At 38.3% G+C, this 26839-nt stretch overlaps 2 protein-coding genes across 21 annotated transcripts in view; one reads left to right on the top strand and one right to left on the bottom strand.

The window, feature by feature from the left end:
* Positions 1-26839, top strand: part of RPL27A (ribosomal protein L27a) — a 288193-nt gene that overhangs the window by 51980 nt on the left and 209374 nt on the right. The window lies entirely within an intron of this gene.
* The window catches only part of STK33 (serine/threonine kinase 33), a 216665-nt gene that overhangs the window by 80775 nt on the left and 109051 nt on the right, over positions 1-26839 (bottom strand). For 6 of the 19 annotated variants that reach the window (XM_015114929.3, XM_077963524.1, XM_077963532.1 and 3 more), the window contains 3 exons: positions 11674-12059; positions 10167-10280; positions 1356-1469 (listed from right to left, as the gene is read on the bottom strand). In XM_015114929.3, the coding sequence (XP_014970415.1) occupies positions 1356-1469; positions 10167-10280; positions 11674-11898 (453 nt within the window). In that variant the 5' untranslated portion in view covers positions 11899-12059. Of the gene's footprint in view, positions 1-1355; positions 1470-10166; positions 10281-11673; positions 12060-14020; positions 14086-14580; positions 14615-17714; positions 17925-26839 lie in introns of all 19 variants that reach the window. The other 13 variants (XM_077963530.1, XM_077963526.1, XM_077963528.1 and 10 more) reach the window with 9 other exon arrangements.

Here is a 26839-nt window from a genome sequence, read left to right as displayed (position 1 = left end):
AGAGTTTGTGCTCCTATGAGAATCTAATGCCACCACTGATACGACAGGAGGCAGAGCTCAGGTGGTGATGCTCACTCGCCTGCTGCTCACCTCCTGGTGTGGAGCCTGGTTCCTAACAGGCCATGAACAGGTACCAGTCCAAGACCTGGGGGCTGGGGACCCTCGACCTAAAGGATCAAGAGAAATAGTGACTGTGAGGAGTGAATTTTTGTCTAGACTAGATATGGAAAGTTACCCCAATTTCTCCTAATATCCATCTCGATTCTGTTTCTCTCCCCTTCCCAAATGGCTTGACCTGAATATAACACAATATTACACTATTCACTTCATATACTGACTATATAGTTTTATCTTACTGTCTTACGGTCTCACAAAATCTCAACATAAATACGAATATGAAAGATTATTAATTCCTAAAGTTGCAAGTAGGCATGATAGTTACATAACCCAAAAACTGAACCCCTAACCCTACCTAACACCAAAGAAGCAAAGGAAATAACATCTCAGGTAGCACTTAGGATGCTACCTATGGTTCTAAAGAATTCTAAAATTTTCTAGAAAGGCTCTTAATCCCTTTATTAAGATTGATATGTTACCTTACTAAACATTAGGGAGAAATGGTACGTAATTTGCTACAGTTTGTTTTAAATAATACATAAAACCTACCATTTTGTTTTTTAAATGTGATATTTATCATCACAAATCCTAGGGGAAAACACCATAATGTTGTTTGGTTTTTCCCAGGCACAGAAATGCAAAAGGTTGATGAAATGATCAGGTGTCAAGTCTGAGGTCTCAGACTTTATCATCAAGAGAAGCCCAGTCGTTTCCCAGTTCGAGAGGAAATCTAGTGAGGAGTGCGGCAGATAAAAGAGCATAACATAGATAGTTGAAGCAAAAAGTGATTCAACGTGAAAGAGCAGGCAGGATGAACAAACAGAATTAGCTAACAGTGAGGAAATGAAAGGAGAGGATAGGAGAAAAGTGTATCAAAACAACATCAGGACAGAGTATCAGCACTTCTAGCTAAGATATCTCTAGCCCACAGCCCTGTGCCTACAGATACTGAGAACCAGCCCTTATCTTCAGCATACTCTGGTAAAATTTACCTATTTTTTGTTATATTGGTTATATTATTCCTTCCATTTGTTTTTTCCAGGCAGCACTTGCCTACTTGAGTTCACAAACTAGTCCCTTTCCAGGAGGCTAGAGAAATGCCATGCTTCTCTAGGGGATCAGCCCAGGCTGGGACCTCGGGGTGAGAGGCAGCTTGTGTTAGTGTGAAAAGCTGTACTGCCCACACCCACCCTGCACTAACACTGTGCCCTCAGTAGGATGCTGCTAATGAGCCTTACCTTTTCTTTGTTCACTTTTTTAATTGCCCACTTCGTTTCTGTTTCCTTGTCTGTCGCTTCAATGACCATTCCAAAGCTCCCTTTTCCCAATATTCTTCCAAAGGTATAGATTTCCTGGAGGAAAAAAGAAAAAAAAAGAGTTCTTTGTCTCTCTATGCCATTCAACAGCTATTAAAAATGAACGGCCGGGCGCGGTGGCTCATGCCTGTAATCCCAGCACTTTGGGAGGCCGAGACGGGCAGATCACGAGGTCAGGAGATCTAGACCATCCTGGCTAAAGCGGTGAAACCCCATCTCTACTAAAAATACAAATAATTAGCCGGGCTTGGTTGCGGGCGCCTATAATCCCAGCTACTCGGGAGGCTGAGGCAGGAGAATGGCAAGAACCTGGGAGGCGGAGCTTGCAGTGAGCCGAGATGGCACCACTGCACTCCAGCCTGGGTGACAGAGCGAGACTCTGCCTCAAAAAAAAAAAAAAGAAAAAAGAACATATAATACTGACAGATATTCACCCAAGGGAAAAGAGATTCTGCTCCAAGTTAAAATCAAATAGAAGACACTACATATTTTCTCCGATATTAATAAACACATCTTAACCAAAAATAAGTGTTGATGAATTTTATTAAGTGTCCTTTGGAAGAAAACCATAAAAATCCTAATGGTGAAATGTGGAAAAACTCAAAAGTATAAAAATGAATCTCTTTCAAACTATATTAATGAAATATCTTCATAAGAAAAAGGAGAAATGGAGTACTAATATATATACATAAGTGTGTGCAGATATAAAATACACTCACGCCAAAAAATCCCGAATCTCTGAAAGCTATACTACAAAATCAACACATAGTAACTACTGAACAAATGTTTCCTTATTTAAAAACTAATGCTTTTCCTTTATCTTATTAAAAATCACTTTTGTTTTATTCCTTTTGCTTTAGAAAAAGCAGTATGTGACAAAAATTTCAACACAGATCAGCACTGAGAAAAAAAATAACCACTACTCATGAAACCATCATCCAAACCAAGAATCCATCCTCTTATCATTTAACTTCTACCTACAAAGAAAGAATACATTGGTTTTGCCAACACCACCATTTTGGTTTGCATTGCAAATAATAAACAGCTAACTCATTTACTCTTTCATTTCTTGTAAATTTGGTTTTGGGGGAGTCAGTTTCCCCGATTCAAATCAACTCCAGGGAATTAACAAGAGTTTCTGGACCCATCATGCATAGGAACCAGAACATGGGAGAGCAGCTGAACTAATGCCACTAGGTAATGCCCTGGTTGGATCAGCTAGTCAAAGCCTTCCATAGAAATGCCACTCTCAAAATGCCACTCTCTCTCTCTGTGTGATCACTTTCACATTCACCATGTGTATTAGTCCGTTTTCATAATGCTGATAAAGACATACCCCACACCAGGCAATCTACAAAAGAAAGATAACTTACAGTTCCACATGACTGGGGAGGCTTCACAATCATGGCATAAGGCAAGGAGGAGCAAGTCACATCTTACATGGATAGAAGCAGGCAAAGAGAGGACTTATACACAGAAACTCCCGTTTTTAAAACCATCAGATCTCGTGAGATCCATTCACTATCATGAGAACAACATGGAAAAGACCCACCCCCGTGATTCAATCATTTCCCACTGGTTCCCTCCCATGACACATGGGAATTATGGGAGCTACAAGATGAAATTTGGGTGGGGACACAGAGCCAAACCATATCATTCCAACTCTGGCCCTTCCCAAATCTCATAACTTCACATTTCAAAACCAATCATGCCTTCCCAACAGTCCCCCAAAGTCTCAACTCATTTCAGCATTAACTCAAAAGTCCACATCTAAGACAGGGTAAGTCCCTTCTGCCTATGAGCCTGTAAAATCAAAAGCAAGTTAGTTACTTCCTAGATACAATGGGAGTATAGGCATTGGGTAAATAATGGTCATTACAAATGGGAGAAATTGGCCAAAACAAAAAGGCTACAGGCCCCATGCAAGTCCGAAATCCAGTGGGGCAGCCAAATCTTAAAGCTCCAAAATGATCTCCTTTGACTCCATGTCTCATATCCAGGTCACGCTGAAGCAAGAGGTAGGTTCCCATAGTCTTGGGCAGCTCTGTCCCTGTAGCTTTGCAGGGTACAGCCTCCCTCCTGGCTGCTTTCACAGGCTGACATTGAGTGTCTGTGGCCTTTCCAGGTGCATGGTGCAAGCTGTCGGTGGATCTACTATTCTGGGGTCTGGAGAATGGTGGCCCTCTTCTCACAGCTCCACTAGGCAGTGCCCCAGTAGGGAATCTGTGTGGGGGCTCCTACCCCATATTTCCCTTCTGCACTACCCTAGAAGAGGTTCTCCCTGAGGATCCTGCTCTTGTGGCAAACTTCTGCCTGGGCATTTCCATATATCTTCCGAAATCTAGGTGGAGGTTCCCAAACCCTAATTCTTGACTTCTGTGCACTTGCAGACTCAACACCACATGAAAGCAGCCAAGGCTTGAGGCTTGCAGCCTCTGAGGCCACAGCCCAAGTTCTATGTTGGGCCCTTTCAGCCATGGCTGGAGTGGCTAGGATGCAGGGCACCAAGTCCCTAGGCTGCACACAGCATGGGAATCGTGGGCCCAGCCCATGAAACCACTTTTTCTTCCTAGTACTCTGGGTAATGGGAGGGGCTGCTGTGAAGACCTCTGACATGCCCTGGAGACATTTTTCTCATTGTCTTGGAGATTAACATTTGGCTCTGGTTACTTATGCAAATTTCTGCAGCCAGCTTGAATTTCTCCTCAGAAAATGGGATTTTCTTTTCTATTGCATTTTCTATAGCAGGCTGCAAGTTTTCTAAATTTTTATGCTCTGCTTCTCTTATAAAACTGAATGCCTTTAACAGCACCCAGCTTACCTCTACAATGCTCTGCTGCTTAGAAAGTTCTTCCACCTGATACCCTAAATCATCTCTCTCAAGTTTAAAGTTCCACAAATCTCTAAGGCAGGTGCAAAATGCTGCTAGTCACTTTAATAAAACATAACAAGAGTCAACTTTACTCCAGTTCCCAACAAGTTCCTCATCTCCATCTGAAACCACCTCAGCCTGAATTTCATCGTCCATATCATTATCAGCATTTTGGTCAAAGACATTCAACAAGTCTCCAGGGAGCTCCAAACTGTCCCACATTTTCCTGTCTTGTTCTGAGCCCTCCAAGTTGTTCCAACCTCTGCCTGTTACCCAGTTCCAAAGTCACTTCCAGCCGGGTGCAGTGGCTCATGCCTGTAATCCCAGTATTTGGGAGGCCGAGGCGGGCAGATTATGAGGTCAGGAGATCTAGACCATCCTGGCCAACATGGTGAAACCCCGTCTCTACTAAAAATACAAAAATTAGCTGGGTGTGGTGGCCTGTGCCTGTAATCTCAGCTACTCGGGAGGCTGAAGCGTGAGAATAGCTTGAACCCAGGAGGGGAAGGTTGCAGTGAGCTGAGACTGCACCACTGCACTCCAGCCTGGCAACAGAGCAAGACTCCATCTCAAAAAAAAAAAAAAAGTCACTTCTACATTTGTGGGTCTATTTTTGGCAGCACCCCACTCCTGGTACCAATTTACTGTATTTGTCCATTTTCACACTGCTGATAAAGACATACCCGAGACTGGGCAATTTGCAAAATAAAAAGGTTCATTGGACTTAGAGTTCCACATGGCTGGGGAGGCCTCACAATCATGGCAGAAGGCAAGGAGGAGCAAGTCATGTCTTACATGGATGGAAGCAGGCAAAGAGAGGGTCTGTGCAGAGAAACTCCCATTTTTAAAACCATCAGATTTTATGAGATCCAGTCACTATCATGAGAACAACATGAGAAAAACCTGCCCCCATGATTCAATCATCTCCCACAGGGTCCCTCCCATAAGAAGTGGGAATTATGGGAGCTACAAGATGAGATTTGGGTGGGGACACAAAACCAAACCATATCACCATGCAACAGGTAAATGAGAGGCTTGTCTTTGTATTTTCTAATGCGTACATTCCTTTCTTTTGTAACAGAAAATTCAATGCCCAACTAATTACTCACCTCCTTCATGAAGGGTTTCCTTGTTTCACACAATTGTGTCTGTTCTGTTATTTTTACTCCTATCACCATTTATGTATTGGTCCTCAAACAATATTATTTGCTTTTTTGTTTACAAACCTTTTGGCTCATTTCTTTTCTTCCAAGACAGTCTAAAAGCTCCTAAAGGAGCTGTTTCTTTTGTATCTCTTAAAAAAACCTAACTCCTCTCTCTTCCTTGATACCACTTAATAGCACATGATAGAATTAAAGTCAGAAAACTTAATTATAAAATAGTACAAAACATAATTTTATTTTTATATTTATATGCAACTCTCAATTATATACAGAGATACCTCAGAGATATTGTGTATTCAGTTCCAGACCACCACCATAAAGCAAAAATTTCAATAAAGCATATAAAAGTTATGTTTACACTATATTATAATCTATTAACTGCAATAGCATTATGTCTAAAAATGTACACAAAATTTTAAAATGCTGTATTGCAAAAAAAATGCTAACAAACATAACAATGCAGTTGCAATCTTTTTGCTGGTGGAGGGTCCTGCCTCCATGTAGATGACCGATGACTGATTAGGGTAGTGATGGTTGAAGACTGGAATGGCTGTGGCAATTTCTAAAAATAAGACAACCACGAAGTTTGGTGCATCAACTGACTCTTCCTTTCATAAAATATTTCTCTGTAGCATGTGATGCTGCTTGATAGCATTTTATTCACAGCAGAACTTCTTTCAAAACTGAAACCAGTGCTCTCAAACCCTGCCACTGCTTTATCAACTATGTTTATGTAATATTTTAAATTTTGTTGTCATTTCAAAAATGTTCACAGCATCTTCACCCGGAGTATATTCCATCTCAAGAAATCACTTTCTTTGCTCATCCATAAGAAGCAATTCTTCACTCATTCATGTTTTATCATAAGACTGCAAAAAGTCAGTCCCACCTTCAGGCTCCACTTCTAGTTCTCTTGTTGTTTCCATTATATCTATAGTTACTTTATCCACTTAAGACTTGAACCCTTCAGTCATCCATGAGGGTGGGAATCAATGTTTACCAGACTCCATTAATGTTGATATTTTGACCTTCTCTCATGAATCACAAACGTTCTTAATGGCTTCTAGCATGATGAATCCTTTCCAAAAGATTTTCAACTTAATCTGCCCAGAACCATCACTATCTGTAGCAGATATAACCTTATGAAATTTATCTCTTAAATAATAAGGCTACAAAACGGAAATCACTTTGATCCATGGGCTACAGAATGAATGTTGTGTTAGCAGGCATGAAAACAACATCCATCTTGTACATCTCCATTAGAGCTTTTGGGCCACCAGGTGCATTGTCAATGAGCAGTAATATTTGGAAAGGAGACTTTTTTTCTGAGCAGTAGGTCTCAAATGTGGGCTTAAAATTTCAGTAAATCATGCTATAAGCAAAGGTGCTATCATTCAGGCTTTGTTGTTCTATTTAAAGAGCACAGGCAGAGTAAATTTAGCATAAATTCTTAAGGCCCTAGGAATTTCAAAATGGTAAATGAGCACTGGCTTCAACTTAAAGTCACCAGCTTCATTAGCCACTAACAGGAGAGTTAGCCTATCCTTTGGGGCTGTGAAGCCAAACATTGATTTCTCCTCTCTAGCTATGAAAGGATTAAGTTAACATCTTCTTCCCATATAAGGCTTAAATCAGTTGTTTAGTGTAGCCACCTTCTATCAATGGTCTTAGCTAGATCTTCTGGATAACTTGCTGCAGCGTCTACATCAGCACTGGCTGCTTCCACCTTGTACTTGTATGTTATAGAGACAGTGACTTTCCTTAAACCTCCTGAACCAATATGTGCTAGCTTCAAGTTTTTCTCCTACAACATCCTCACTTCTCTCCCCTTCACAAAACTGAAAAGAGTTAGGGCCTTGCTCTGGATTAGGCTTTGGCTTAAGCGAATGTTGTGCTTGGTTTGATCTTCTTCCAAATCACTCAAACTTTCTCCATATCAGCAACAAAGCTGTTTTGCTTATCAGTCATGTGTTCACTGGAATAGCACTTTTAATTTTATTCAACAACTTTTCTTTTGCATTAAAAACTTGGTTAACTGGTGCAAGAGGCCTAGCTTTTAGCCTATCTTGGCCTTCAACATGCCCTCCTCATTAGGCTTAATCATTTCTGGCTTTTGATTTAAAGCAAAAGACATGTAACTCTTCCTTTCGCTTGAAACACTATCGGGTTATTAATTGTCCTGACTTTAATATTGTCTCTCAGGGACTAGGAAGGGCCAAGGAGAGGGAGAGAGATGGAAGAATGGTCAGTCACTGGAGCAATCAGAATGCACACAACACTTATTAAGTGTGCCATCTTATATGGGTGCAATTTGTGACACCCCCAAACAAGTACAATAGTAACATCAAAAATCACGGATCACAGATCACAATAGATACAATAATGAAGAAAAAGTTTGAAATACTGTGAGAATTACCAAAATGTGAGACAAAGACACAAAATGAGCATATGCTGTTGGAAAAATGGCACCAACAGACTTGCTTGACACAGTTGCCAAACCTTCAAATTTGTAAAAGATGCAAGATCTGCAGAGTGCAATAAATCAAAGCACAATATGATGAAGTATGCTTATATCTTATAAAGTGAGTTAAATCTCAACTAAAATGGTCATTTACCCTTTTCGCATTTACAAAATAATCTCTTCATAACCATTTCCCCAATTTTTCTTGTCCTTTAAAAGTTAAACTTTCATTTTCTCTCTAAATGGAACCACAATTTTAAGACAGTACTTCAATACTGTTTAAATAGGAATTCTAAAATGAGAAATGGCCAACTAGTTTTTTATAAACTAATCACTTTGTTAAACTAACTGCTTTGATATTAACACATGGTGATGAAGGAGAAAATAGTTTATTATTTCTAATAATTGTGTAAGGATGTTATTAAAATGATAATGTAGATCTATTTTTATTGACACAGAAGAAGTCCATGACATAGTGTACAGTGTGAAAAGCATATAAGATATGATTTCATGATGAAAATGTATGTATGTGGAGGTGCTTACATGGATATCTGGGAAAATGTTCATCTAAATATTAAAAGTAGTTATGTAAGGGTAATAGAATTGTGGATGCTTGTAATTTCCTTCTTTATACTCTTCTGAAATGTTTAAAATATTTAAAATGAGCCTATTTTATGGGGGAATAGAAGCTTCAACTTCAGCTACACCAGGTTAAGGTTACTTCTTTAAAATACGTATATATATTTGAAATATCCCCTAATTTAAAACAGGAAAAATGTTAAAGAAAAATAAAACAAAACTAGTACATGCATAGAAAAAGTGAAGGTAATAATTTTTAAATTGGTTATATCTGGTTGATGATTTTTATTTTCTCCACACTTCTATTTGCCTAATTTTTCACAATGAACACATTTTGCTTTTATAAAAGCTCTTAAGACTAAATTTGTTATTTCTTTATTTTATTGTTTTTGGAGACAAGGTCTCACTCTGTCACCCAGGCTAGAATGCAGCAGTATGATCATAGCTCACTGCAGCTTCAAACTTCTGGGCTCAAGTGATACTCACAGCTCAGCATCCCCGCAGCAGCCAGGATTACAGTTGCATGCCACTATACCCTGCTAATTTTTTTAAAAAAATTTTGTAGAGAAGGAGTTTTGCTGTGTTGCCCAGTCTGGTCTCAAACTCTTGGTCTCAAGTGATCCTCCTTCCTCAGCCTTTCAAAATGATGGGATAACAGGCATGAATCATCACGCCTGGCCCAAGACTAAATTTAAAACTTGGTAAATTTGTCTGTGTGTGTTGTAAGTACAGGCCTTTAATTAAAGGGGAGAAATTTAAACTTTTAAAGTCAGAATTTCTCAGGCCAGGCAGCTTTTCTAAGCACTTCATGTAAGTTGCCAAATATCTTTTAAAATAAGTTTTGACGTCAGGCTTGATCATTTCTAGCTTTTGATTTAAAGAGAAAGACATGCAACTCTCCCTTTCACGTGACCACTGTAGGATTAATAATTGGCCTAATTTCAATATTTTTGTGTATCAGGCACTAGGGAGGCCAAAGGAGAGGGAGAGAGATGAAGAGTGGTCAGTCAGCTGAGCAATCAGAACATAAACATTTATTAAGTATACCATCTTAAATGGGTGCAATTTGTGGTGCCCCAAAGCAATTTAAATGGTAACATTAATGCAATTTTCTTCTTTTTGTGGTTGTTCTTACTGCAGTTTCTTTAATGTAAAAACACACATTTTAATTTTTTATTGTTCTAATATTTAATTCATATTTTATATAATAATTTGAATCCTGGAAAAATAATATTGGTATTTATCCAATCGCAGGATGGAAAAGATGGAGGAGCTCACGAGGGAGATTCTGGCCTCACTATCAAGGAAGTGAACAGCCAAACTAACTAAAATCATCTAGTCCTTTTCTGCATCATGAAAAGGTCTAAACAAAGACTCCACTATTGTTTTCAGCAATGGCCAAGACCTGAAGATGAAACTATCCTCATTTTATCTAATGAAAATGTTCTCTACTTTAATTAAAATCCACTTGGTCCTCCATAAACAGAAAATAATTAATCTGTATTTTCTTTAGTAAAAATGTTACCATACTTGAAAATGGTATGTTTCCTCTTTACTTCCTTTCTTTAGAGATTTATTTTTAAATCATTTTTTTCCATTAACCATTGACTTAGAAGAAACCTGAAAGTTCACAGTAGCTTCATTTGCTTTCTATATACCTCAATAGCAGCTCCATTCTCAATCCTTATGTGAGGAACTTTCCCTTCTATAAAGTTGCCCCGACTCCACTGTTGTTGAGATGCTTTTCTCTCTATATTTGAGGTTCTTGAGGGCTGGAATCAAAAAAAAATTAATAAAAAAACAACAACTTTAAGATGTAATATTCTTGGTTGACAAAGAATCCTAATTTAGATAATCTGGAAACTCCTTAACGTGTGCCATGTTTACTATGCACAAGATTGTTTACTGTCTTTTTCAAATTCTAAGCCCTACGCAATTCATTGGCTCATTAGGTTAAAGGAGACCTTAAGAAGTTATTCAACCCAATCCCCTGAATCCAGGAAAGTCTATATGATAACCAGCACAGCAGATTCATCAAAGTTTACCTAGTCATTCTCTGAAATCAAAGAAAGCAACTTTATAGCTTTCTCAATCACTCTCCTTTCACAATTTAACAACCATCTCAAATAGCTTATACATAAATTATTGGCCACTCAAAAATATGCTTTGAGTGAAAATAACATAGTAATAACTCACTCTGAGACATCCATATAGCGGTAACTATATGGTAACACAAATCAGAAATAACAGTCAAAGGAGAACATATGAAGAAGGTACAATTTTGAGGAATGGGAACCTGACTTTTCTTAGGCTTATGTGCTGTATCAACCACAATCTTACACACTGCCTATTCTATATAAAGATGAGTATGGCCAGGCACAGTGGCTCATGCCTGTAATCCCAGCACTTTGGGAGGCCGAGGTGGGTGGATCACATGAGGTCGGGAGTTCGAGACCAGCCTGACCAACATGGAGAAACCCCCCTCTCTACTAAAAATACAAAAAATTAGCTGGGCATGGTGGCACATGCCTGTAATCCCAGCTACTCAGGAGGCTGAGGTAGGAGAATCACTTGAACCCAGGAGGCAGAAGTTGCGGTGAGCTGAGATCATGCCATTGCATTCCAGCCTGGGCAACAAGAGCAAAAGTCTATCCCAAAAAATTTTTTTAAAAAAGATGAATACATCGAAATCAGTACAACTGGGTAGCCACAGATTATTTGTAACTAATGCAAACTGATTTTGTTAAGTATAGTTCATATTCCACCGAGACAACCACGACTTAAATAACAAAGCCATAACTACCCTTTACTTAACCACAACCATAAATCTCATTCTTCATCAGCTGAAGAAAATACTCAAAAATTCAGATTTAATTCAACTTGAAAACCAATTCATTTCTGCATAAACCATTAAAAAAAGAAGTGGGGATAACATGTTTAATTACCTCGTGTCCTGAGAAATAATTAATTTGGGCAGTGGTTGGAAACATAATATAACAAGTTACTAACCAAATTTACTCACCTCTTCTGTGAGAAAGAAATGTTTAATAGTAATGAAGGTAATGAATTAACTAACAAGAACTCATTGGATATGGATGAAGCTAGGAGTGCCATCAGGGAACAGGATATCAACTTGTGCTTAGATGTGGAATCTTTGATATTTACCAAATCTTTTCCAGAGGTTATGTCTCTGTTGATACTTTTTTCTTTTTTTCTCTCCAGTGAAATTAAAGACTCTGCACTACCAATGCTTGACGTCTGTGACATTTCCACCACTAAAACTGGAGGAACCCTTGTTTTGCTGGAACACACACAAAGTACATCTTTCTGAGAAGCAGATGAACAGTAAGGGCATTCTATGGATTTTTTATATAAGTCACTATCAGCCATTTGTTTAACTCTGCAACAAAAGCAACTTTAAAAATCCTTCCACTGTTTGAGGAAGAAAACCAGAACAGAAAGGATAAGGTAGTTGATGGTGAAAACTGTAACTTCGAACTGGTGAAGTCCTTAAGTTAAGGATGCACTAGACACATATTCACACGTGAGAGCTGCAGAAAGAAAAGAAATCACCATTTAGATAAATTCTTATCCTATTACCATCCTGGAAATCAGAGAAAAGCTAGCAACTAGCACTAGAAGCATCCTGTATAGACATGAAAAGGACAAAATAGGACCACAAAACTGCTGAAAAGCATGGTCTAAAACAGCATCTTATCAAACTGCAGTAGTGGGTTATGAAATCCATTCTGTGGGTTGATATCACTTTTTAAAAATAAAGTAGAATCAAATAGATAATAGAATATTTAGCATACCTCCTTGGAAGTTTCTGTGAAACTTTTAATTAGACAGATATGTATGTATAGAGTGTGTGTGTGCGTGTGTACTTGATCACAGTATGAAATGTATTTCTTAATGTCGGTTTTGGTTTTTTAAAAGGTTTAATATATTGGTGTTAAACATACATTACTATGGTTTCAAATTTTAAACCTTAATCTATTTATTATTAGAGCAAATTCCTATTACATACTTTACAAAGGAGTGAATAATTCACTTTTTATAAAACTAGCTAATTCTAAAAGTTTAAGTATCCTCATAAGTATCCTCATTTTTATATTGAGCAAAAATAAAAATGAGTGGGTGCTACTTTTCCCTGAGCCTAAAATAAGTATGGCAGCATTTTACTTAACTAGGACCATTGGCAGCTGCATAGTGGCAAGTTGGAAAGATCTCATTTGAGGAGGAAGAAAAATACACTCTGCGGTACATATAAAGGAGTACCTTGAGAAACTTCCAGAAGTAATTGGGAGCACATTATTACAGTTTTATGCTATACCATTTCAAATAGTCTTTAAAAGTAGATTTTGTAGTCATAGATTGATAAAGCTGGGGATATATGCAATATACCGTTATCCTTTGAACTGGAATAAACTTGAATAGAATAGGAAATTAAATATATTTATTTCATTAAAGAAATAGTTGGTTTTCAGCCGGGCGCGGTGGCTCAAGCCTGTAATCCTAGCACTTTGGGAGGCTGAGACGGGCGGATCACAAGGTCAGGAGATCGAGACCATCCTGGCTAACACGGTGAAACCCCGTCTCTACTAAAAAATACAAAAAACTAGCCGGGCGAGGTGGCCGGCGCCTGTGGTCCCAGCTACTCCGGAGGCTGAGGCAGGAGAATGGCGTAAACCCGGGAGGCGGAGCTTGCAGTGAGCTGAGATCTGGCCACTGCACTCCAGCCTGGGCGACAGAGCCAGACTCAGTCTCAAAAAAAAAAAAAAAAAAGAAAAAAAAAAAAAAAGAAATAGTTGGTTTTCTAATCAGAAAGCTGTGCTGACTTTTATCCAATCCTTATCTATTGTGATTGGCAGGAAAATCTGCCAGGCCCATGGGATTTTATAAAAGATACTGCTAGTAGTTTACCTAAAAGTTGTCCTCCCATTCTTTTACAAACAAAATTCTGATTTTCCTTGGGGCAGCAATATGCTCATTAACATCCTACATTTCCGGGCTTCTCTTTCAGATTGGGGTAGCCATGTGACTTATGGCCTTAATTAAGCTTAATAGAATGCAGGCAAAGCTGCACTTACAAGAAAATTTATACTCTTAAACCTTTATTAAAATCAGAGGAGAAAGGATAAAAATATACTAAGTGTGCAGTCAAATCTAAAAGATAGAAAAACATAATTAAAGAGCAAGATTAAGAAACAGAAATGACAAAGAAATTTTCTTGAATTTTGTCTATAAGGTCCCAAATAAATGGACTCTTCACTACCTCTCAGTTTTCATATCTCCTCTCTCTCAGATACAGTAGCCTCTTGCTGCTCCCCTAATATGCCAAGTATACTCCCTTTTCAAGGCTTTGTCCTTCTGCTTCCTCTGCCTGGGATGCTTTTCCCTCAAACATTCACACAGTTTGCTCCCGTGCTTCACTGTGCCTTCTGCTCAGTTGAAAGGCTTTCCTAACCACATCATCTAAAACAACAAGCCCATGCTCTCCGCCCCTTACCTTGCTTTACTTTTCTTCATGCCACTTATCATTTCACTCAGGAAGTTTCATAGCAGAGTCCTCTCCTACTTTTATTGAACAGACGATTCTCATATAAATGGTTTCAGAGCATACAAAGCCACCCAGTTCATTTTATTCACTTAGAATAACCAAAATCTGACCATGGTAAGTGTTCCCCAAAAGGGGGATTTAGAGGTCAATCTCATTTGTGAATAGATTTTAAAATCCTAAATGCTGTACTTACATTTACCCCAGGTAATGTGTACAGTGTATTATAAGATTATTAAATAGAATTTAATAATAGATAAGTCAGCCCAATAAATATGACCTTTCTTCAAAGTTGTGGAAAAAATTTTTCTATTGTGATTAAAACTTATAATGGAGAGTATGGGGACAGGTACATTAAAAGTGCTCTCCAGACAGGCAGAGGAAGAAAAGAATGCAACTGATGCCACTCAAAACACACACACACACACACACACACACACACACCCCTCTTATAAACACTTAACCTGGTTTTCCAAGAATATGTAGCAAGACAAAGAAAATTCAGAATGTACCCGTATCACTTTGCAAAATGATTTAACTTCAGACCTAGAAGAAAATGTTTCGCATTTCAGGTTAAGTATAAAATCTATAACCATCAATGACTCAGAGCAGTGGAGTAGATCTGCAAATAATAGGCTTTCTGTTTAGGAAAAATAGTGCTTTCTCTCTGCAGGTGTAGAGAAGTCCCATGTCAGATGTGTAAAACATCATTTTTTGCATACATTAAGAATACTGACTTTATGGTACTTTTTATAAGAAACTGTAAGAAGCACTTGTAACGTACAGTTTTATTTAACTGCAGTTGAGTTCCTTCATGATAAACTGTACTCCTAAAAGCATACTTACCACCATATCCTTCAAGGTTTACAAATATATATATATTCACAAATTTTCAACAGAATCTTTAAATATTAAAATTTTCATTTTAAGATAGATTTTTGGAGATCTAAAAACAGCTATTCTTTTCTTAGCTTTGTTCAGAAAGCATTTCCTTTAATTTTCATCAATTTTTCAATAAGTCATTATTGCATCACTGACATTGTCATAGACTTCTGAGTACTTTCTCGCTCCAGCCTTCTGATTTATCAGTTGCCTTAGAAGTACTCGGTAGCTATAGTCATAAAGCACAGGAATTTTTTCTATTACTCACTGAGAAGTTTCATTTTTGCTCTCCAGTCTACCAAGCCCTACATTTGCCAAAGTAATGTTCTACTTTCTCACCACAGCAATTCTAAAACAATAGGTTGAATAGCTGCATGCAAAATTTCTTGACAAGAATTAGATTTCAAATTTAACTTCTTTTTGCCCGGCTGAATTCTAATTATTTTAGCTTAAACAAAAACCAAGATAGAACAAATGTTTACTCACATTTATTTCTTTCTCATTTACGAATTGATCTGAAAGATTTGTTACTAAAACAAATCTACTATCTCACAGGACAAATGATGTCACTCATATTTTAGAGGCTTAAAATTAATCAAGTATTGCAAACTTATGTAAACACAAAGATTAATAGCTCTTTTTCTATAGAACCATGTAATTATCTTTAAACAGGACTTTAGATATAAAAATATGTATTACAAAACCAAAGAATCTTCTAACACAATAATGGTTCTTTGTGTCTCCAAAGATTGGACATACATAGGAATCGGACATAATATAAGTAAATAAAATAAGTTCAAATCATGTCAGTATTTAACTAACACATGAGCCTTCCTTTGGCTAAAGGTTTTCATTTTATTTTTAGAACCAAGGCAAGTCAATAAAACAACTCTGATACCAAAAATCTCTGAGCTTTTATTTAATCATAAAAAGGTCTCTTACATATTGGCCCTAGAAGATACACTTATAGCAATTTCCTCAAGAAAATGAACACAAGAATGGTTTTATAAGATATAACTAGCTACAATTTTCTTCTCCAAAAGCAATTTTTAAAGTTTTCTTTACTAAGACTGTGTCTACAAGAAACCTAAATAGTCAATTCAGTCAAAAATATGTTTTATTCAAGGGAAAAAAAAACTTATGGATTGTCTGACATTCTGCAGACCAAGCCAAATGACTGACTGCTTTTGTAACATGTTTACAAAGCCTAAAGAAGGGCCCAATGAGTTTTCTAGTTCATATTGCCATATTTTAAGGAAGACTGGCACTTGCTTATTATTTTCATTAAGGGCATGATTAGGAAAATGAGTCTGTATTGTCTTATAAAAGGATTTACAGTATATTTAAAATTTACATTATTTCAGAATTTTAACAAATGTTTGACTGGTGTTTGCTTTAATTTTTCCTTTCTATTTTGATTTGCATGATGTTCCTCACTGATTAAGCTGTAATAAGGAAGGACAGTCTTAAATGTGGCCCCTATACTGACAGTTAAAAGCGAGAACAGAGGTCAGGCGGTGGCTCACGCCTACAATCCCAGCACTTTGGACGGCTGATGCGGGTGGATCACGAGGTCAGGAGATCGAGACCATCCTGACCAACATGGTGAAAACCCATCTCTACTAAAAATACAAAAATTAGCCAGGTGTGGTGGCATGCACCTGTAATCCCAGCTACTAGGGAGGCTGAGGCAGGAGAATTGTTTGAACCCAGAAGGTAGAGATTGCAGTGAGCCAAGATCGTGCCACTGCACTCCCATCTGGCAACGGAGCTAGACTCTGTCTCAAAAAAAAAAAAAAGGGTGAAAACAGAAATTGCAGTTCAGAGACAGTGGATAAACCAGGAAACCCTCTCCCCGATTCTTCCCTGTTGATATCAGTCTTTTCTCCCTCTCCATTATAAGCAACCAGAAGCTGGCCGGGCACAGTGGTTCACACCTATAATCCCAACACTTTGGGAGGCAGAGGCAGGCCGATCACTTGCAGTCAGGAGTTCGAGACCAACCTGGCCAACATGGTGAAACCTCATCTCTACAAAAAATACAAAAATTAGCCAGTCGTGGTAGTGTGCTCCTGTAGTCCCAGCTACTCAGGAGGCTAAGGTGGGAAAATCGCTTGAACCCAGGAGGCAGAGGTTGCAGTGAGCTGAGATCACACCACTGCATTCTAGCCTGGGTAACAGAGCGAGACTCTGTCTCAAAAAAAATAACAAATATAAAACTAAGCAACCGGAAGCCAAGGACCTTTCTCCAACACAGGCCCTTCCTTGAACATAATAGGCACTCAGTGAAAATTTTTGGGTGGTGATTTTGTGGAAAAGAGCCAGAATCATAAATCACTTAGTTAGAAAAACAGGAAGGAATATAGGAAAAGTTGTCAAAGAAATGAGGGGATCACATGGAGAAGAGATATCTCAAGGGGAATGTGAGAGCTCTCTTCACATTTCTGAAGAAGATAAGGCATACAGGATTAGACTTCTGTGTGATTTGAAGAGAGAGTGGGTGCCAATTTCCATCTAATATAAAGGGCTTCCTGACATTTATAGCTGTCAAAGATAAAAGGAAAGACTATCTCAGTGACTACAAGTGTTTGAGTAGAGGCTGCAGTGTCAGTTGGAAGAAGGGAAGCAATGGGGGAATTTAAGCACAGACTAGGACGTATTGAGGTTCCTTCTACCCCTAAAATTATATGAAGATGAATCACTCCCAACGATCATCTGAGATGTAGCAGACATTTAAAGGAATGGAAGTGGCATTGTTCCTCACCTCCACTGTGGAGATTTCAATATTATAATGGGGATCCAGATCAGACCAAACCAGTTACAGCCCTAAAATTCACCTCAGTCAACATGAACTCCACCTGTAACAGATCAGCATTATTGGAATTTATCCTGGGGTGGGGAGGGGCATAGTAAGATGCCGGGCGCGGGGGAGATGAGCCAGAAGGTTGGATGTGCTAAGAAGTAGTGGCCCTGCCTAGAAAAGAAAAAGATAAAAAACAGAAGAAAAAATATTATAAGAAAAAGGAAATAATCCCTCCTTCCTCTTCATGAAATCAGAGAACAGGTCTAAGAGCGAGCAAGTGGGCCCACATGTAGCTAAGGCAGACAAAAAATTCAGTGTTGCCAACAGATTCTTGAAGAAGTAAAACTGTTCTAAGGATCCAAACAGGAAGGCTCTGCTGTGCTCCATCCAGGAAGCTGAAAAGAAAATAGTCTCCTCATACTCAGGAATCTTAATCCAATAAGCAAAAGATCAATAAGACCAGGAATTCAATAGTAAATCTGGGAAGTCTGCTAGCTTTGACTATCATGCACCAATTAAAACTTTTTCACTAATAAATATATTAATGTAAAATTCCACAGTCAAGAGTACCTGTGCTCTACGTCAAACATTCTCAAGAGTACTGAGAGAGAGGAGCTGTCCAAAGCCAGCAACTTTCCAGGAAAACTACGTAGTTAGCTGAGGAAATGGGTAATGTAACACTCTGACTTGGATGTTTCATTCCACATGAGGAAAGGCACTCTGATCCTCAAGATCATGTTCAAGGGATGAAAGCACAATTGAAGGATTCAGGCAACTTTCCCCTTATAGCCAGACCACTGCAAACTTGACAACTCCAAACAGTCTACAACAAAATACCAACAACAGATTCCAAAATCCCTGTCTTCAAGTTTTAGCAGAAATAATATTAATTTAATAAAACAGAAACAACAACAAAAACTACACTGAACTGTGACCCCTCCAGGGCAGGAACCATGTCCTATTTACGTTGCCATTTATGTCCAACAAAAGGCCTCCATTAAGTAAGGATTATTGATTGAAAGTCATTAACTGATTGATGGAAACAGTGTTTTGGAGCTTACAAATATAACATACAAGGCAGGTACCCAGTGTAAGGCAGCCAATGACCTGACATGTAAACGAAGTCAGAATGTATCTGTGAAGTCTCCAAGGCCAAAAACTGCACCTCCACCATAATGAAGCCCTCACTCCATCCTGTAGCTTTCCTTTTGGAGCAAAATGTCAAAACCCCTACACCCAGCCTGACTCCAATCAGGCTAAATTTCTACCTGATTCTGAAAGGCTCCCTATCAGACAAGATGCTATAACTGCACCCCCATCTTATGTTCTAGTCAACATTTTTGGTTTTCAGGAGTCTAAAAGGATATAAACACGTAAGTATTTATTTTGGTGATGGACAATATTGTCAAACCCAAAGGGCTTCTGCTAGCCTTACCTACTCCCCAACAACTATAGGCATTGGTCATAATAAACCTTATTATTAATATCTTCATATTCAACAAAAGATCAATCTTTTTGCAGACAGAGTAACTAACAATAACTGGTTTGTTTTTCTTTCATAACAAAACGTGTAAGTAATAGCTAAGACCAAAAAGATTCATGTGAGACATAAAATAACTTTCCAGGCTCCCTAGCCACATAATTTCAAGTAAGAATGCTTGTTTTCTGGGAGAGCCTGTTTCCTTCGATCCCAGTGATGAGCCACTTATCCACAGCACACAAATCCTAGGCTCATAGCCAGAACAAAAGCATTTAGAATGTCATAGCTGAGGAATAAATGTGCCATGGCTATTAAATTCAGCAAAACAGGAAAGATAAGGGAAGACTACATCTGGCACCAGAACTACCCAGTAAGAAAAGGCACTCGGTGGCAAGTTTTCTATAAGTCTGATCAGTAAGAGTATCTAGAGGGCAGTTAGGAGTCCAGCAAAGAGCATCAGAGGCCCCACAGGAGAACAGACCAAATGAGAATCCAGCCATCTAATAGTTTATGTATATATCCAGTACACACTTTAATACCTGTGATACACTAAGGACTGAATTAGGGATAAGGAGATTATGAAGGCACAGGCTTCACTCATAATGATTATGATAATGATAACAAATATGAACAAAGTATAAAAGTGATACAAAAGATGGAGTGGCCAGAGAAGTAACATGATCTAGTGGGACACATAAATTTTTTGAATGAGAGATACCAGAGTTTGAATTCCACTCCTATCTCTTATTAGCTCAGTTCCCCCGTATGCAAAGCAGCAGCAGCAACTATCTTGTTTTCTTTTTTTCTTTTTCTTTTTCTTTTTTTTTTTTTTTGAGACAGAGTCTTGATCTGTCACCCAGGCTGGAGTGCAGTGGCACGATCTCGGCTTACTGCAAGCTCCACCTCCCAGATTCACGCCATTCTCCTGCCTCAGCCTCCCGAGTAGCAGGCGCCTGCCACCACGCCCGACTAATCTTTTTGTATTTTTAGTAGAGATGGGGGTTTCACCATGTTAGCCAAGATGGTCTCAATCTCCTGACCTCGTGATCCACCTGCCTGGGCTTCCCAAAGTACTGGGATTACAGGTGTGAGTCACCGCGCCCAGCCAGCAGTAACTATCCTATGTAATTGTTGTGAAGACTAACTAGATAACACTTGTAAAGTTCCTGGTACTTTGTCTGATACATATTATTGCTTTAAAAATCATTATTACTCACTTGCTGAGGGGAAGTTTCGTGGGGCAGGTAATACTCAAACTAAGTTGTAAGGAATGAGTTGGAGTCACCTGTGAAGAAGTCAAGGAAAGGTTCTCCAAGTAGAGACACCAGCACATGCAAGGGCTCAGAGCCTATGGTTCCAGATGAATGGAAGGAGGTGGTTTCCATTTGAAGGCAAGAACAATAGGAGAGACAAAGTTGGGTCTCTCTCCTGGGATGAGAAATGGGAAGAAGCACTTTCAGAAAAAATTCGGGTTAAATAAGAGTGTTTTTCACTGAAGAATAGGCACAAAAGATGGATGGGGTGGAGTGGGACATGAGGCTTTTGTTCTGAAGAGCTGCAAAAAGAAAAGACTACTGTAATGGAATAGTCTTAGGTGGGCACTGCCAGAACTGACCCTAATCAGCCACAGGTTTTAGTGAATAGAGAGTGACCACCAAATTCAACACTAACTCTTCAGCAAGCAATTGAAACTCTGCAATGGAGGGGGCACAGGGCATCAATGTCTGCTGAAAATATAAACTGTAAAGCTAAAAAGTATCAAGAATAGGCTCCAGCCAGTACAATCAATCAAAATCTACTGCCATACGAACATATTAGAATTTAGTGAGAAATTCACTATAGTCAATGTTTCAATGTGACAGAAAAAATGACTTATTTCTAATGAGTGCCAAAATTACAAAAAATACCAAACAATGCTTCTCACTATAACTTCCACAATGAAATATTAAGTTCTTTATTTTATACATATATACATGCAAATGCCCCTACTCCAAATTCAGTACTATTGCCAATAAAGCTACACCAATTTTAAGAAACAGAACATGAATGTTCTACCATTTGAGAGTCTAAAGACCCCAAGTTTCTAAACAGTTATTGAACATTAAAATCTCAGAAGTCTTCTGAGACAATTTTGCATCTATTTTTCATGTACACAAACTTAAAACGAAATGTTTGTACTCATGCTAAAGCAGAAAGAACCCAAGCTTTACTGTCAGACCAACGCTCAAATTCCTACCTAGTAACCTACCTGGTCTCAGTCTTCACATATGCAACATATATAGATGGTGTGTATATATATCTGAATGGCATATTTGTTTTAGGGATAAGGTATCACATATGTAAAGTCCTGATATGTTTTAAGCTCCTAATAAATGGAGGCTTTTATTACTGTTGTGCAACTCTGTCAAAACCCGATGCATGATAGCATCAGAAAATTATTTTAGCAGTCATAATCTCTCAACCTAATGCTCCAATATTGTTCTACATGGATTCTAAGATACAAACTGCCATATAATTAGCTCATAGCTAGCTTAAAATACAACCCTATGGGAGCTTGCTCTAGATGTTTGCAGCTGAGTTGTAGAGGGAATGGCTTGATGAAATAGCCTACGAGCAACTTGTCAAGCTAAATTCTGAATGCTACAAGGCACCCAGATACCACATTTATAAGAACTGTATATTTTAAATATGTAAATTCTGAATAGCAAAGAGAACATTCTAATTTAGCCAAGACCAAAGTCTATCAAATAAAAATTACTCATCTATATTATACCTTAACAACTGATTGAGAAGGAATAGTATACATATGATTACATTTTCAGAGAAAGGAGGCAACTGTATCCACAGATTTATTTATTTGGTGAGTTTTTGAAACCTTGCAATGGAACTATAAAAACAGTGTGATTAAAATCGATAGAGCACATCAATTGGTGATTCTGTTGCCCAAGAAAAGGCAACAAGCCTTAGGCATGTTATTAGTAGATTATACAATTTCACTGACAGGTTCAAGATATTTAAAGGCAACTGAGAAGAGAGAGGATTTCTCTTTTGGTGCCAAGGGATTTTTCTCTTCTAAAAGGAAATCATCATGTCCTTTTAAAAATGAAGATTAAAAATGTCTTCTGTAACATTTGAAAAATAATATTGTTTTCCTTTATTTCCTAAAATAAAAATATATTGATGATTCTGATTAAAATTAAACTGAAAGCTATTTTTGTTGAACAATACTGTATCCAACCACATATCCATTTAACAAATATCAGAATAATTTGGGAAGTAGAGGTTATAAGTTTATTATTTCCAAAAAGTCCATGCAGAAGAACATGAAAGTCTAAAAATATGAGTTTCCAGACCTCTTCTGCAAAAATTATAAATGATTCTCTTTTCATGTATTAGTGATAAAAGTATATACTTTTACACAGGCCTTCAAAGTCAAAGAATGTTGTTTCAAAGCACACTTTTTAACCAGATAACAAAAGTTATGTAGATATAAATTTGTCTTATTAAAAAGTGACCAAGCCAAACCGAACCTAAAATCAGCAAGACTTTAGTCAGATATTCCACTATACTACAAACAGAAAATTGCAAAAATGTTCAGCTGGTTGCTTTATTGTGAAAAGTCCAGAGTAGAAACATCTTTGTGTAGCTGGGAAAACTAATAGCAACGATTTTATGTAGCTTTATGCTTACAACAGAAAAGAAAAAGTTGACTACAAAGTTGACCAGAGTTTAATCACTGAATCTCAATAGGAAATACAAGGCAAGGTTCACAGAAATAAATAAGTTGACTCAGTCATTAGGCTGTATAGCTTTTGCCAAATGAACAGTAAAGTCTACTTAGTGGAGCTTAAGTCTTTACACTTACATCAGGCATAATTTTTCAAAGAAAACTACAAAACACTACTTTCGTGTCAGTAATATATGTACATACTTGAAAACATATAATAGCTTTATATTCTAAATAACTATTGAAATAGATAGCTTTATTAACTAAATAATGCAAACAATTTTCTTTAGCTTCTCCCTCTCCCTCAGTTTCCACATTCAATATTGACAAGTCCATTCTATTTCCAAAACACTTCTCAAATCAATCAGTTTTCTCTATTCCAAATATCATATCCTAGCCCACACCACTATCATCTCTTGCCTGGATTACTGCAAGAGTTTCCTAACTGGCCACCCTGACTCCATCTAAGCCATATTATCCAAAGCTTTCTCCATACTCTAGCCAGAATACTATTTCTAACACGCAAATCTGATCACATTTCTTCCCAAGAAAAACCACTTCAGTGGCTCCCAAAAGCACTGACATTAAAGTAGATCCCTTAACATGACATACAGGAGCCTGTGTGATACGGTCTCAGCTTAATTCTTCAGGCTTAACTCATACTACTTCCTTAACAAAATTTGCCAACATACAGAACTTCTTTCATTTCCTGGAATCCAGTGCTTTCTCTAGGCCTTCTTATGTGTACTCAGCCTGGAACACTCTTTCCCATTCCTCTCTTCATCTGCATAATTCCTACTCTTCCTGCAAATCTCAGCTTAGACATCATCTCCTCTGAAATTCTCTTAAAATCTTGAGTCTTGGTTGAGTCTCAGCCTCTCCTATGTACACTTACTACACCATACTCTGAATTGTACTTGGTCACCTCCTTGCTTGTGTCCTTCACTATACTCAAAGCTCCCTGAAGGCAGAGATGGTGCTTATGTTGTTAGTCACTGTTTATCAGGTGAGAGAATGACATAATAAAATGTGCTTTTTGGAAAGCACATTCTACCTTCAGTATAGAGAATGTACAGACAGCAGGACAAGCCAGGAGATGGGAAGACGGGAAATCATTACAATCGTTTTAAGCAAGATGAAATTGTGGCCTTAACTAGAAAAGCAAAATCAGGAATGAGGAAAGTAGACAAATTCTAGCGATATATAAGATGTATAGTGGTAAAACATGGTAACTAATCAGTTATGACATGATGAGGGTATGAGAAAAGTCAATACATTGAAAACTGAGAGACATGGCAGCCATTTACTGAGACAGTAAAGACAGGAGGAAGAACAGATCTGGAGTAAAATAACCAGTTCAGTTTGGGATGTGCTAAGTTTGCTTTGTCTTAATTATGCCAAAATGGAATTGTAAGAGGTAATGGATATTTAGGACCAGAAATAAGGAGAAATCTAGGTAGAAACTATTAATTTAAGAGTTATTTCATAGAGGCTGGGCACAGTGGCTCATGACTGTAATCCTAGCACTTTGGGAGGCAAAGGCTGGTGGACTGCTTGAGCCCAAGAGTTTAAGACCAGTCAGGGCACTATGGCAAGACCCTGTCTCTACAAAAAGTACAAAAATTAGCTAGGCGTGATGGCACACCTGTAGTCCCAGCTACTCAGGAGGCTGACATAGGAGGATCACCTGAGCCCAGGAGGTCGAGGCTGTAGTGAGCTGTGATCATGCCACTGGACACCAGCCTGAGTGACACAGTGAGACCCGGTCTCAAAAAAAAAAAAAAAAGAGAGAGAAAGAGAGTTACTTCATAGAAAAGGCAACTGAAGTCATGCATATAGGTGAGATCATCCAGGAAGGATATGTAGAATGGAAACAAGAGAGCCAAGAACAGAATTCTGAGTAACATTAATTTCTAAAGGATAATCAGAGGAAGTCTTCAGTGGACTGAAGACTGAAGAACGGAAAGGGTGTCCATAAAGGCAGCAAGGAGGTCATTTCTTGAAGGGAAGATTGGTCAAAAGCCAAATGGCTCAAAATTTTCAAATAAGACGAAGACTAAAAAATTATATTTAAAAGTTGAGCTGTGGAACACCATCAGCAAAAATGGCAGATTAAGAATCTCCAAAATTTTTCTCATCCACAAAAGCAATGAAAAAATGGCAAAAAAAAAAAATCAGAATAAACTTTTTCATAACTCTACATGTTAACTAAAGGCTTGCAGTAACCCAAAAAGCATGTGTGAATGAATGGATATCAGTAGGAACAACAAGCTTTGTGGCATTTTAACTTGCCTTAGTCCCATCTCTGACTCTCTGTCTCCGCAATAAAAATAATCGTGAAAAGTAACAACCCACAATCCTGGTGCAGCTTACCAGCTACCAGGGAAAGGAAAATGGAGCTAGGGCTCTTTCAAATATTCATTCCCAAGAACTGTCATTATTTTACCATCTAGTGGTTCCCTGGAATAACCCACTTATAAGTCAGTCTGTATTTGGCCTAACTCAGGGCTTGCCAGTACAAAATGCCTCCTTCCCAGGGATTTGTAATTGTTGGAAATAATTACAAGCAGGTGTTTTAACTTCACAGTTGCCCAAGGCAGTTGATAACACTTGGAGCAACAATAGACTAACCAAAAAGTTTAAAAGAAAAAGCTGCAAAATGAGATCTCTGTAGGGGCTTTGAAAAACTCCAACATATTCCTGGGAATCTAGGAGGCTACACACACACATAGGGCTATATGCATGCACAGGAAAGACTTCAGAAGCTCCTAAACTCTCGTTTCTGGCTGACCTTGAAGCTCTGTACAAGCAGGAAATGAAGGCTAAGGTAAGTTGTCAACTACCTTGCTTAGTGCTGCAAGTGTACCCCAACATGCACGTAGAGTTCCTCGGCTCAGAATGGGTGATTTATTGCTTCTAGGCATTGGAAGAAATCTTTTCCAATCATTAGCTGACCACCAAGATAAACGAGTAGAGACTTCCATGGTCACAAACAATATAGATCATAGTCTTCAGGCAAGTAGTTCAAATTACTACCACTACAACCAGCAGCAACAAAACACACTGCAGAGGGGAAAGTATCTAATTTCCAGAGTTGCCACATTTAAAATGTTCAATTTTCAACAAAAAAATTATGAGATATGGGAAAGAAAACAAGCAAGCATGGTCCATATAGAAGGAAAACGAAGCAATCAGTAGAAACTGCCCTAAGGAGACCCAAATGTTGAACTTACTAGACAAAGACTTTAAATGAACTGTTTTAAATATGTTCAAAGTGCTGAAGGAAACTATGTCTAAAGAACTAAAAGAGGCTGGGCACGGTGGCTCATGCCTATAAACCCAGCACTCTGGGAGGCTGAAGAGGAAGAATTGTTTGATCCCAGGAGTTCAAGACCACCCTTGGCAACACAGCTAGACCCTATCTATAGTAACGTAAAGAATCAGCCAGGCATGGTGGCATGCACATCTGGTCTAAGCTACTTGGGAGACTAAGGTGGGAGGATTACTTGAGCTCAGGTGTTTGAGGCTTCAGTGAGCTATGATCACACTGCTACACTCCAGCCTGGGTGACAGAGCAAGAACCTATCCCCGCTCCCAAAAAAAAAAAAAAAAGAAAAAGAAAAAAGAAAAGAACTAAAAGAAAGTATAAAGGTATAACTATATTCCACCAATAAAGATGATCAATAAACATATGTTTTAGTCTATTTTCTGCGGCTATAACAGAATACCACAGGCTGAATAATTTCTAAAGAACAGAAGTTTATTTGGCTCATGGTTCTAGAGACTAGGAAGTCGAAGAGCATGGCACTAGCACCTGGTGAAGATCATTTCACAGTGGAAGGCATGACATGGTGAGCAAGCACGCGAGAGAGTAAGGAA

This window comes from Macaca mulatta, chromosome 14, assembly GCF_049350105.2.
Source record: "Macaca mulatta isolate MMU2019108-1 chromosome 14, T2T-MMU8v2.0, whole genome shotgun sequence".
Taxonomy (NCBI): domain Eukaryota; kingdom Metazoa; phylum Chordata; class Mammalia; order Primates; family Cercopithecidae; genus Macaca; species Macaca mulatta.
Note: the sequence above shows the minus strand (reverse complement) of the source record. Positions and strands in the feature narration are given on the sequence as shown.